This window comes from Aplysia californica, unplaced genomic scaffold, assembly GCF_000002075.1.
Source record: "Aplysia californica isolate F4 #8 unplaced genomic scaffold, AplCal3.0 scaffold00001, whole genome shotgun sequence".
Taxonomy (NCBI): domain Eukaryota; kingdom Metazoa; phylum Mollusca; class Gastropoda; order Aplysiida; family Aplysiidae; genus Aplysia; species Aplysia californica.
Window position 1 is genome coordinate 3,896,733 of NW_004797271.1, and position 14,591 is coordinate 3,911,323.

The window sequence follows — 14,591 nt, forward strand, 5'->3', positions numbered from 1 at the left end:
AGAGAGAGGGGGGGGGGGTCAAGAGACAAGAAAGCCGAGTAGAGCTGGGAGACGGCACATTATCACGGCGAAGAGGGACCGAAATGCGAGTCTGCGGGGACGGAGGAGAAGATAAAGATTGACAACACTGATTATAATGGGTTCCTGGGATAGACAGAGGAGGCAAAACGAGTGAGGGAGCCGGGCATGGACGGACACGAGCAGGCTCAACTCACAGCCAACTTCAACAATCGAGGAAAACAGCCCCTCGGGGGCGGCGTGCCCCGAGCATTGTTACACGTTTTGATTACCCGAGCCCGAGTCAAAGTAAAGGGGACATCGCACCGGTGATCGGCCCACGGGGCACCATCAGGGACGATTATTGAGAAAGTGCATGTGTTTAAGGGGAAAACACCAGATTAAAAGGGCGAGTGAACATATAACACCAATAATAACAATAACGATAATAACAATAATAATAATTAATCACATTACTACTACTACTACTAATAATAACAAGCACAAAATTCTTATTCATTAACCATTGAACATTTCAAATTACATACTGAAACACAGGTCTTGTCCTAAATGATGTAAAAAAGTTTTTTTGAGGGTGAGGTTGGATTTCTAATGACACAAAATAATGGTGAAAGATTATGGGTTTAACGACACTCTCAACACTAGTAAGTTATTTAAGAAACGGGACCTCCGAGTTTAATGTCAATCTCCAAAAGGACTGAGCCGAATAGAAAATTCGTGTAAAGTGCCTTTCACAAGGACACAATGTCAGACCGAGCTGAGGCTCGAAATCTCGCATCCGCAATCTCATGATTACGGGTCCGGCAGCCTCGACACCACCTCTAATGACACAGCATGTGGTATTCAGCCAGACATTTGAAGACAGTAACAAGCATTTTTTGATGAAAAGAAGGGTAAGATAAGAACAAAAACCAGTTTTTATATGGGTGACATATTAAGTTCATTTTAAGAAAAGACCCCCCCCCCTTTTTTTTTGTTGAGGTACCATTAAACATTGAAATTCAAAACAGCTGTACAAAGCTGACACAATGATCCCATCTGTGACTGTGCAGTACTATCCCATTTCAAGAGAGGAAAAATTTATTTTATTTGGTTCTGCCTGAGGGTGGAAATGATGAGGGGGGGGGGGGAAATTTAGTGACCATAGCAAATGACTTCTGTGTAGGAAACAATATATGGTCGCTTTTAAGGACAAGCGGGCTAACCCAGATTTTGGAGGTTTCCAGAAATCTTGACGCACACCAAAAGTGGGCATTGCCCTACCTATAGGACAAGTTTGGTTTCATTGGTGAGTATATTCGTTTGAGAGAAAACTATCCTTGTCTTTTAAAGAAACTGAATAAGGGTCCAACAACTTTACCTTTGATTTTCTCAGAACAGCATTTTTCGGGATAGCCCCCTTGTGCTTAAAAGCGACCATATATCACATGGCCAGAAAGCATTCTTGTAAGACCAGTTATCCCTCTTCCCTTCCTAGATGCATTATCATTTATTAAAAACAGCCCGTACTCATAAGGAAATAGCACATACATGTACGTCAGAGTAGAAATTTGTAAAGTAAGAACACACCTCAGGACAATAAATTTGGAGACCTCACCTCTAAACAACCTACTATAAGTGGGAGATCAAACCCATATACTTACTTACAAAATATAAAAAAACAGGCACATCAACATTACACCCCCCCCCCCCCCACCCCCGCTTCTTCAAACTGAACGGTTGAATATTTTGTATTTTGATAGCATAAAGGGGGTGGGGGGGTTGATTCATTGACCCCGTTATTGATTTCCACGGTTTGACAAAATTTGTCTTTTTTTTTGTTTTGTTACAGCTTGACTCCTTTCCCAACACGTGCTTCAACTCAATACAAACGATGGACATAGAAGCGAGAGGAAGGAGTGTAGCATCCCCCCGGAGAAGCTTCTTTCAAAGTTTTATTCGCATTCATCATAGCTGTTTACAAACTCCTGATAATCATTATTTTTTTTCTCTCTGTGTTCATCCTACCCGTTGGCCATTGGGAGAAGATGCTTGTCATTTTGGGTAGAAACTTCAGCTTTCAGGTTTAATGAGTTAAAGAAATGATCTCATTTTGTATGCTTTGGAAAATGCATAGGAAAAAACTATGTAAAACAATTTTTTAACTCCAGAAACTACACTGACATTTTAAAATGTTTATAAACTGCCATCTATCTGTCCTAGAAATATTTGCTCTGTATTGGAGGAGTTACTCGAATACAAAGATACTCTCACCCTGGAACAAAATAGCATTACTGCTTCGGAAAAATGAGGTCATCACAATAAAAAGGGATACCCAGACCACTAGTTGGAAAGCTAGAAAAAGTGGCTATGCCAGTGCCGAAAAAACAAAAAAACCTAAGGAAAGAAAGAAAGAAAGAAAGAAAGAAAGAAAGAAAGAAAGAAAGGAAGAAAGAAAGAAAGAAAGAAAGAAAAAAAAAACAGACTGAAAAATGAAGGATGAATAAAGCACTGGAATGCCTACGAGAGAGCAAGTCAGAATGTGAAATGGCCTAACAATTATGATCACTTAAGGATTTACACTTGAGACATCTCACTGTGTCATTCATTCATTCAAACTGAGAGTGATAGAGGGTGACTAAACTCTCCCAGCACTTTACATTCTATGATATACATTAAAACAGATTTTTAAAAACAAAACAAGACAGAAATAAAGAATGACAAAGAATAAATACAAATGGTACGGAATAGGAATATGGTACAACAATGACAGCTACACATCTCTTCCCCTCTTCATAAAACAGCATGCGAGCTCATGAACAGCTTGTTATATGAAAGACCTTCAGCAATAAACACACACTCGTTACAAAATATCATGCCAGTACAAATTCAAACAGAAACAACAGTTGAAAGTTTAGCAAAACAAAAAGGACACAAACACATCATACTGATGCACACTGCAGTCTGGATTAGTCATCTACACACTAAGATGTGCCCAGGTCTATAATAGCAGGCTTACCTTATCTACATTGGCCCTTGTTTTGGCAGATGTTTCCACATAGCTGACCTTCCACTCCTGAGCTCGCTTTGTTGCTTCATCCACACTTACTTGTCTCTGCTCTGCTAAGTCAACCATGTTGCCCACCAACAAGAAAGGAATGTTCTCATCATTTTTAACTCGCAGAATTTGCTCCCTGCCAAATGAAAAATACAACACATTAACTAGATTATGAATGAAGGACTGTCTTCAAAAATAACATCCGTTTAAAGATCAAATAAATTTTTTCCTAGCACACAACAGTGCTTGTAACTTACAGGAAGGAAAAGGTGGAAGGATAAGATCATTAACACCCCCCCCCCCCCCGACAAAAACAAATTTAAAAAATTCCAACCACACCAAACAACCAAAATAACCCCCCAAAGACAAACATCGTGAAAGATCATAGTGTGTCACGATAACTTTCCTTAAAAAGGAAACTTTTCATTAAGCAAAAGTCTTTGGTAATTTTGCTTTGAATACCAAAATTCCAAAAGCTACTTGAATCACAAGCCCAGCATTCAGTTTGGGAAACGAACATTAATGTAGGGCCAACAAAAAACAACCGAACCAATAAAAAGCATATTTAAAAAACATAAACAATAACTTTAAACAACAACTTTCTCTCTCTCTCTTTGTGTGTGTGTGTGTGCGTGCGTGTGTGTGTGTGTGTGTGTGTGTGTGTGTGTGTGTGTGTGTGTGTGTGTATGTGTGTGTGTGACATTTAAAAAAAAAAGGTTTTGTAAGTGCCATTGCACTTTAAAATTTACACCATAAAAATATGATAAGTTTAGAAAATTAGAGGTTTTACAAAGGAGCAGCCCACACCAGAGCAAACCCATCAACCATTCATAGATAGGTGTCAGAGTGTGTGTGTGTGTGTGTGTGTGTGTGTGTGTGTGTGTGTGTGTGCGTGCGTGCGCATGCGCATGTGTGTGTATCTTTGTGTGCTTGTGTGAGTGTGTTGGTGATGGTGGTATGGAGTGGGGAGATCATGCTGAGTGAAAGTGGTCAAAGCAAGAAGGAAGCCACTCAGCCATGGATCTTTTTGTTAACCAGGAGAAGTACTACATTTAACTGATCATCATTATACATATCATGATCAAAGCTAGGATGGAGCATACCAGCTGGACAAAAGCTGGAAAGGGCCATTCCCTTCTCAGTTTACATTTTACACAATCTGGACAGAAGGATTTTTTTTACACTTAAGCACTTCTTTACCCATAGCATAACCAAATGCCAACAAAAACATAAAACCTATTGAAAATAAAAAAGATGGTATGCAGTGCTGGACTTCATAACCACAGCAGCAAAAACAAAAACAAAAAACCCCACAAAAAAACCCAACCTCCCTCCCCCCCCAAAAAGAACCAAAATTTTTAAAAACCCAGCAGGATGACTGCAACTGGAGTAAAACCCATCATTTCTCAAAGAACCTTATAAGAGAATGTGGAATGTTTCACTTACTTTGAGAGTGTTATCAAAAGCAAAGAAGAACTGGTGAAGCTATTACATTGAGGACCCAGAAGGAGAGAGAGAAGGGATTGGTAACAGACTCGCCAACCCCCCAAATTCACATTACTTATTTCTTAGGCTGGGGAATCATGATTTTGCTTCTTTTGAAAATGAACTGCTTTATTTTGGAACTCACTGGGATTTCAGCAGTAAAAAAAACCCAAAGGCCTGAACGCAAACAAAATTTTATCATCGAATGTTAATTAATTTCTGGTCCCGACACTTGCTGGGAAAAACAAGAGGTATTGGCAATTGCTCACGTATTCTCAACTCATGATGAGTACTCGAATTATGCCGTATCGGGCAACATCGACAAATTCCAGGCCTTCCACAACGAGAGGTAGAGACCTGAGACAAGTTTTATAATCCGAGTAGGGCTCGACAGCAAGTTCCGAGCAATTGCAATCATGCTTACTGGAAAATCAAAAGATGCGCAATTGATCGTGTTGGAGCGTATTTGCGTATTGCTGCCAGTTTTGCGTACTAGAATACACGCAATGGCCTACAGCTTGGCAAGTCTATAGTAAGCAGCAAAATGTCTAGAAGTCAATAGAATTGTAAGAGGACCAAGCTTAAGTTAAAGAACCAGACACAAAGGAAGAAAATCGAAGTATAACTAGAAAGCCACTGAAATGGATCTCCATGATCAGAAAAACAGATGAATGCTAGGATCAGGAAGCTAGAGAGATGTGGAAGCTGATGTCACAGACTGGGCAAAACTTGGACATAAATGGAGAGAGATATGCAGGACACAGGCCTTTTTAGGGTAATTGTTGATGGCCTATGTCCCATAAAAAAGCAACAGAAAGACTGAAGTTCCATCTTACTCTCTGTGGTCATGGTGAAATACAGACAATATTTGGATCTGTTTCAAGAAAACTATGATGTGGATTGCGGGAAAAAATCTGGTTAGAATTATGTAAAAATATTGAACCCAACATTAAAAAAAGGAACTGTTTATGATGACAAAACCTAGAAATTCTATCATCAGCCTTTGATTATGATATATATATATGTCTCACGATGAGGTGGAATCAGGCGCTCATCAATTTTGGGGCACATGGAGTTATTGGTACCATCTTAACTCTTTGACTACCATGAGCCGATCTATCGGCTCCATAACTTTCTAGTTCGTGGCGCGGCTAGCGCTTTTCTTTCCCTTTCCCTTCCACAATTTGACTCAACCTTTTCGTTTCATGTTTTTAACTGCTCTGCTTACCATACATCAGTAAACCAGTGAAGGAATTTGGCGCCTTTTGTGTTTTATTCTGCTGTTTTTGGGGCATTTTTTCATGTCATTTTGACCCGCCCTGCGTTGCTCGAATTAGTTTACTCATAGCAACGGCAAAATGGCTGATGACCCATCAGGTTCCCGCCAATCACAATGTTTTTCTGCTTCTAAAGCCCTGGAAAAGTTTAAAACGTGGTTAGTTGATGATGAAGAGGAACTGTCAGTACTTTCCGATAGTGATGTAGGAGGTGATGAAGTTAGACCTGAGTCGGACAGCAGCGACAGCGATAAGAATGAAGATTCGCAGAGAGGGGCGTGTGTGCAGCGTTTTTTTCTCTTTTTTTCATTGTGAGTGATTTCACCAAAAGTGCGACAACTTTGTATATACTTGACCATTGTGCATGAAACTTGGCCCAGTTAGAGACAATTGTATAAATACTTCAGTATGACTACGTCATGAAGTGTCTGGATTTAGCAGCTATAAATCAGACACAAAATAAGAACAGGGGTACTTCTGAAATTCTAAGACTAAGAAATGCCTTGGTCACAGCACATAAAATGCCTTGGTCACAGCACATAAAATGCCTTGGTAGCCAAAGAGTTAAGGCCTCTCCATTTGCCTTGCTTTTGATGAAAAAAAAACAACATTTATCTTTACTACAAGTCAAGATATTGGCGATTGAAGGAGGTGGGGGTGGCCTGATTTCAGAGGTTAAATTAGCAAGTAAATGGCTGCCAAAGTTGAGTTATTTTTCTTTTGCTGGAGAGTCCTAGGAAACTGAATACTTACATCTTTTATGCATCTACTTAATGTTTTTCACAGAGAAAGGTATTCTTTAAAGGGTATGAAAGGTGTTGAGCCAAAAAAAAAAAAATTGAAAAAAATTCCCAAACCTGCGGAAAAATGCCAGTTTCAAGTCTCTCATTATTTTGACGAGCGCCTGATTTCACCACGCTGCCTCATACACACACACACATATATATATATATTATATATATATGTTATATATATATGTATATGAATGATCTTACAACATTTTGATGCATGTAAAATTGGCACAAATGTTCATTGTAGAGAAGCAGTCACAGAGTATATAAAGAACTATAATAAGTATAATCTGAGGTCGCAACAAAGTATGAAGTACACTATAAATGTGTTCTATACATTCAAAGATTTTACCACTCAGCCCTTTTTATTTCAGTCCCCTCAATCATTTCTACCTAATGGTGCTATTTTTTTGTGTTTATACACTTTTATCTGTCAAAGATTAATAGCAACATCAGGGAGTTAAGTCATAATGCAGGGATGGAAACTGATCAGCCCAAAATTTACGGAACTTTTCGCAGGCTATATACAGATTTGGAAAAATACCCGTATTTAATTGTAGATTAGTACACATAGTAGAATGACTCACCATTGAAAGTAAGTAGATAGGCATCAGGGAAGGGAGGATGTGTTTGGTTGTGTTACAGACGTCAGATCCCACTTACGGAAAATGACGGAGCAAATCAAAATTACGGATTTCTGTAAATTTAGGGAAAATTTCTATCCCTTATAATGGAAAGGTAGCCTCATTGAGAAACGGCATTACACACCATGTACATAGCCGCAATGTTTTTACCTGAAATCCTGAGTTGCTTGAAAAGACTCTTGTTCCTTAATAGAAAATACACAAAGGAATCCTTCTCCGCTGCGGAAATAATTGTCACGAATAGCTGCATAATCTTCTTGGCCTGCTGTATCCAGGATATCTATTTGGACCTCTTCTCCATCTAACACCACTTTCTTACGATAAGAATCTGCTTTCGTGGGCTCATAATCCTCCACAAACTGAAAATAGAAACATGACCAGAAAAATACTTTAATACAATTTCAAAGGAAGAGTGGTACTTCTTTACTATCAAATTTTATTTTTGAATACAGGATTCCAGGTTTCTGTTGCAACTGTTTTTATTTTGTGAATGAACTGTGAACCCTGAAATGAGAAGTGAGTGAAAAATCTACTTGATAAATGTGGAAAATAATCCAAAAGCTACCAGAGTATAAAAAGAGCTGCATTATCCATGAGGGAATTTTTCACCCTAGAGCTAACACTGACAATGACATTTACAGATGAGTACACTCGCAAACTGAAATTATAAAATATAAACGTGTTTACAAGTTCTTTTTCTCCACTTCACCCGTTTCCGCCCACTACACATTTTCGCTGAACAGGTTAACTGTTCCTGTCAGAAATGCTATTTTAAAAATCTTGTTTGTTTTGTTTAAATAAATCGTTGGTATTCTTCCTGCGCGTGCTGAAAGAACAAGTTAAGTTGGTGGTATTATTTAATACTTTACAGTCACACAGCCAGCAGTACAAAATACCCCATCTGGTCACCCAGCCAGAAGAGTGACTGCAACTGACTTTTCGGGCCTGATTCATAACTGCATCAAGTGACCGTAAAGTGTTACTGTGGGGAAGGTTCACTTAAATTGTGTTATGTCACCCCCGCCCTACGCATGCAGTCATTAAGATAGTGTCAAGATTGTCACGATTTCTTTTTTTTTCTCTTCTTACAGAGTCAAATCTTATCATAAAATGATTTCTTCGAACATCTTCAAATAAATATGGAATCAAACAAAAACATCATCACAGCATTATAAAAACGAATAAATAGGAGAGGTATAACCATTTAAGATGTTACCATACCTGCTATCCACTCCGAGACAAAAAATAAGAGTCAACCCCAAATTTATCCTCAAAAATAAGTGTCTCCAAATCTTAATAGATTTAAATGATGTAACAAACCTACATGGCAAACAAACACGTATTGCAATTCCATTCGAATAAATGAAAAAAAGGAGTGTATTTTCAGTTTTCCACATTATTTACAATAAGCCGTGCAAAAACTGCAAATAAACGCAAATATAAATGTGTAGTGATGCTGAGGAATCAGGCGCTTGTCAATTTTTGGGTATTTAGAGTTCACTTTATTAATATAATCTTAAAGCTTGTTCATTTGGCTTGCATTTGGTGAAAAAATGCCCGTCTATCTTGAACAAAAGTTGAGATATTTTGAGATTGAAGGAGGTGGGGGTCGCCTGATGTGAGAGGTAAATTAGCAAGGAAATGGCTGCCAAAGTTTGGTGACTTCCAAAGCTTGAGTTTTCCTGGAATCTGGAAATATACATTTTTGGGGGCCTTTAATCAACGTCTTTCTGCACCACCTACATGGAAATGTGTTTTTAAAAAGACATAAAAGGTGTTGAGCCCCCCAAAAATAATTTGGGGGGGGGGGGGGGGGGGAGGAGAATAAAAGCTGAACATCCAGAAAAATGCTGGTCTCTTCGATTTCACTGCTTTGACAAGCACCTAATTTCCCCACGTTGCCTCACAAATGTGTATTTTATGTCATTTACATTATGTTGCAAACCACCCGAACAAACCAGAATTCAAGTTTAAAAAATCAGCTTTTATACAAATATGATCAGTGTTCTTCTTTACTTTACATTACTTTTACTTTTTTCTTCCGCTTGTACCGGGGAGTGTCGCAGGGTTCTTCAACGAGGAAAAAAATAATAATTGGAGAACTCACAATTGTAATGGGGGTACTTGGCAGGTCTGTATTTCACTCTTCAAACAAAACACAACAGAAGAGTTATGCCTGAGTGTGCCAGTCCAATTAAACGTCAGTCTTGCCCTAAAAGGACTTCAGTCCATTGAAAAGCCTCCTTTCCGAGACAATAATACAAAAAAGTACTTAGTTCCTGATAGACAAAGACAATTTTAATTACGATATTTTTTATATCAAAGCCCTAATTCACTTGAGCAATGAGAGGCATACAAATAACCTTTGATCAAACTTATATATTTCATTGCTAAGGACCTCAATTCTTCAAAGACTCAAAAGAGCTTACTAACGTGGGTGCCAACACAAACAAATACAATATTCAGGAGACCCCTCAAAACAATATCCCCAACCTTTCAAATAAAGTGATGATGTGTAGTAAGTTCAAATGAACAAAGAGTGGGTGAGTGAAACATATTTTAGTTTGTTTTCCCTGGCTAGTGATATTATGTTATTATATATAAAAAGCAACTTGCCTCATCATACATGAACTGAAGTGTAAGAGCTGATTTGCCCACACCTCCGCTGCCCACCATTATCACTTTGTGTATAACAGCAGGCTGCTGGGTCTTTGCTTTCGACATGGCTGTGTTTAAAAGGAAGCAGCTGTGAACGACAAAGGTAGAGAAATCATACTTTAAAAAAATAACAATACAAAATAAAAATTTGTTTTTGTTAATTACCAATAGTCTTTACAGCAGTGCAACGGGGAGGATGAGGTGGAAGATATTCCTAAAGTAATAATAATTCCCTTTATTCAGCGCATCTACTCTCTACAGCTCTATGCTCTTTACAACTGTCATTACCCCAGCAGACCCTAGAGCACTCAGAAACATTCTCTGCTTCCCGGACAGTATACAGTACAAACTGCAGATTGCATGCACTCTTTCACTGTCTGTAGCCGGGTAGCCATTCCCACCAGGGCGAAGTGAGGAATATTTGTGTTAAAAGAGCCTCTCCTAAAGACACAACGCCCGGCCCCAGACAGGATTCGAATCCAAGACCTTGTGGTTGTGAGTCCAAGAGCCTCTAACTACAAAGCCACGGACAATACAAAATAAAAATCCCTTCCAAAGTTAATACTAATTCTATACAACCTATGGAGAAAAAAAAGACTTTTCAGTACTTCTACCTCATTTTCTCGTTGTTACAGCAACTGCAACCATGTGACTACTTAAGGTACTATACTCCCTTTACTGGTACTACTACAGAGCCTACCCTTAAACTATTCCTTTACCAGTGCCAGTGCTTTTATCAGCTGAAGCTGAAAAGTAAGGAACATTCTGCTGGGGGTCTGGGGGACAGCGTCCCGTTGAGGGGCTCAGGGAAATGGCATTTGGGAGCCTGTTTGAGAACAGATTGCTAACAACCCATTACACCTATTTTTTTTACCAAGGTTTTGTCTTGTTTGATCTTTCCACTGCTGGCAATGTTTAAAAGCAGGTTCCTCTTGCCATTTCTACTTATAATTCAAATAATTTATTATCGCATCATTGAAAGAATGCAAACTGGGAATAATGAATAAACATGTACCTTGACGATAAAGTGTAGAGTAGAGTTACCCAGCGTATACCCAAGTTTCCTCCATTTTCACATTTGAAAGTCAAATGTCACAGGGGGCTCTCGTGGCCTAGAGGTTAAGGTGTTGGCCTCTCATTCAAAGGTCCTGGGTTCGAATCCGGGTAGCGACCGAAAAATTTTCTTCTCTAAAATTGTCTCCTTTCACCTCCTTAACTGCTCTCTAGCAATGTTCTGTTGTCTGCTTTCATCTCCACTTTCTGCCCCCACCCCCTCACCCCCTTTGCCTCCTCCTCTGGGCTCCTGACTCTTTCTGCAGCCTTTCTACTGCTACTCCTTGGCTCCTCCTTACTGCTGTCTTTCTGCCACACCCCTGATCTTCTGGTAGGAAAGATCTACACCTAGCCTTCTCGGACAAGGGCGAAAAATCTCGGAGGGCCTGTGTGCAAGTTGCGCACGTTAAAGATCCCTTGGTGGTCTAAAATTGATAAGAGTAGGCTTCGGCCGCCACCTGGGCAAAATTCAAAATTTCCTACCAACTGAAAATATTAGGAGTGTCCCACGCGCTCATATGACCTTATGCAGTTGCGAGCGCCGTAAAACACTTTACAAAAAAACAAAAACAAAACAAATGTCACAACCTCGGAACACCACTTCGAATTATTCTTGATATTAGTAGTTTTAGTGTGGCAAAAAGTTTCTTTCTGATAGCGATTTTCTAACTATCACAAGTCAATTTACCAGAAAGGAGGAAATTGGCACAAAAAGTTTGCTATCATGGCTAACCAGATTTTGATCAATTCACAGGTAAAAATTTACTGCACAGCAACCCTCAATGAATGCATATAGTGGGATACTATTCGATTGCAGGAAATGTGCGATCTGCCAGGTTTCTAATACATTAACTTATTGTTGAGAGAATATAATCTGTAACCTAGACGATGAGATAATACCCCATCAAATTATGTCTTTCAAGTCTCCACATTGACAAAATAACCTCTTCCATTATTAACTGATAAACATTCAAAATGAACAAATCTGAATAAGGTAGGAAGAGAATGTCTAACAGTTAGTCTTCAACTTCTTGACAAAATGAATAAAAACACAACTTGTTTACAGCTATTTCTCAACCCTTTAAAAACTCCAAAGAATTCATGGGCCAGGGTCTTTAATGGAGGTGTCCCAACTCCATCTACAGTCAAACCCCATTATACCGCCTACCTTGGGATGAGCATGAACTTGGCCGTACAGAGGGGCTGGTGGTACAACGAGGTTTTCACGTAATCTGTTAAATACACATAGCATCGAATGCCCTACTCCAGGGGAATTGTTTACCAATCACAAGATGAAATAATGAGTTATCTCCCTTCGATCTGTCACTTAGACTTGAGTGTGAGTCCTCACTAAATGAAACCTCCAAGTTGTTCGGCTGATATCTGGCGCCTGATATTTTGTCGGAGTGCTGAGATGGTGAGGTTCCTTTAAAATTTCTCCAGGCGACTTCCAAAATCTAATTCTAATTTTTATTTTTATTGACCACATGGCCTAATAATAATAGCATTTTCATAATATAATCAATGCATTAAATTTAGTCATATTCATGCGGGGAGTGAAATTTGATCCTCAATTACAAAGTTATGTTTTATAATTTTAATTAAACTCTTCGTTATTGCAGATCGTATTGTGTTCACTTGCGACACCCTACATCACTGAAGATCTATCCATATTGCCTAAAATCTACAAGGCAAGGGTGGGGAGGTGGGATGGGCGGGGAGTGAGTAAATCTGCGGAAAGCATTTGATCTAGACCTAGGCCTAGCTCGTTGAGATTTATTGTGTGTGAAATATTGTCAAGCAACCACTGAGTGGATAATGGATGTGCCGTGCGCTGTGCGCAGCCTAGTGTGCAGGCCCTACTGTGTACTTCTGGTGTCTAGTTCATCGGCGATACAACGGGATAAATTTACAGTAGTTTAATAAGGACCGTACAACTGAGATAGTTGGTGAATGGTGGTGTAAATGCGCAAATACTATGTTAATATAGGGGGCACTTTTTGTACACTGGCATTCAACCTGGCGGTAAGCGGGGCTGGCGGTACAACATCAAGGTTTGACTATGATTCATGATCACCACAAAAGAAGTGGTGTAGCGTAAGAGTAAGAGGATGAAATTTTGAACAATTAATAGTGTTAGAAGACAATGTTCAATTAGGAAGCTTGTGGTCCGCCAAAATGGCAATTATGCTACAGCAAATTACTTTCAGAGTTGCCTTTCCGATTTGGTGTGTCTGCCCTTGTCTGTTGCAAAAAGTTTTATTAACAGAAAGTCTGTGAGCCCAAAGTTAAAGCCGTCAACAGTACATCAAGTATTCAAGAAGATCGATTTTAACATGGAACTTTCTAAAACGCATGCTTTACTTAAAGGAAAGGGGAACACTATTGTACATGATCGTGAATTCATCGGAATTTTAACAACTCCTGTAATTGCAGTCTCTGCTGCCCTTGGCAGGTAGTACAGGATTTAGGTTTTTGTTTCATGCATGCATATCAGTGACCAGGCACTGCAGCTGGCTTCCATAAACTATAAAGATCTCTAAAGTTAAAGACTGTTGAAAAATGCACTGAAATGGAAATAAAATTATGTTATTCCAATAACTCACAATCGATCAGTCTCTACATTCAGTGTTAAAGATCATAAAATTTCAGCATACTCAATGCTTCAAAATTTATTTAAAATTTTTTTAAAAATCTAGATTCTAGTTCATCTAATCTAGATCTAGATCTAGATCTAGATCTAGATCTAGATAGATCTAGAATCTAAATCTACTAGATCTAGATTCTCTTCCTGTGGAAAGAATGCATCATTTCTCAAACTAACCTTAACCCAAAGTCCATCCTAGTTCATCTCCTAAGAAAAGCAACCACCAAATTTAATAATTTGCAATAGACTAGGGGCTATGAGCATGGTAACATCAATTCAACTGATTCAGAACCCCTCCCTTGTCATAAATTAGATAAGATCTATTCTAGTCTATCTATAGAAGCATACTAGAATGCTAAATTCTTTTATAACACGAATCGTCAGTTCTAACTCATGAAATTTTCCAATCTCAATAGAGAATCAGATGAAAGCAAATAATTATATGATTGATCCTTCATGTAGAGGCACTACTTCAGAAAAATAACACACTCAACACTGGCCCAGCCCAGGTCCTCAGTCTCAGTAGATATTTGGTAGTGAGAGGGGGGGAACCGTGACACGATTCATTTTACACTTGATGCATATTAATTTGTAAAGTCAGACAAAAATAAAAGGTTTCACCTTGGAGTTGAAGACGACATGCGAATATTCTAAGGACAAAACACACAGTATATTCCGGCAAGAGATGGGTGATTCACCGAGTGTGTAACTAGCGCTACTGTCAACACATCGGTCTCTTCCTGTTGAAACCTCTACACAAGTTTAGAACAAAGTTTGGCCACAAACCGAAAAGAGATAAATTCTTTACCAATACAAATAAGATGACTTAACACCAACATAAGGAAAAGTACTTACAAGAAAAATAGATTTATAAGCGATGACTTACGTCTAAAAAAAATTAATTACACTAAATGTCAAAGACAGTTCATTTGATTAAAAGTTTTTTTCCCCGAAACTGGAAATGGCGATAGCTTACAAAGG

General features: G+C 38.8%; 1 protein-coding gene across 5 annotated transcripts in view; it reads right to left on the reverse strand.

Moving 5' to 3' along the window:
• The window catches only part of LOC101848702 (ras-related protein Ral-A), a 28,565-nt gene extending 14,001 nt beyond the window's left edge, over positions 1-14,564 (reverse strand). The window contains exons 1-4 of one of the 5 annotated variants that reach the window (XM_005088878.3): positions 14,497-14,564; positions 9,869-9,998; positions 7,403-7,611; positions 3,017-3,191 (exon numbers count right to left, since the gene is read on the reverse strand). In XM_005088878.3, coding sequence (XP_005088935.1) covers positions 3,017-3,191; positions 7,403-7,611; positions 9,869-9,976 — 492 coding nt within the window. In that variant the 5' untranslated portion in view covers positions 9,977-9,998; positions 14,497-14,564. Of the gene's footprint in view, positions 1-3,016; positions 3,192-7,402; positions 7,612-9,868; positions 9,999-12,131; positions 12,161-13,787; positions 13,872-14,231; positions 14,427-14,465 lie in introns of those variants that run through there. The other 4 variants (XM_005088877.3, XM_005088875.3, XM_005088876.3 and 1 more) reach the window with 4 other exon arrangements.
• Positions 14,565-14,591: the final 27 nt, after the last annotated feature.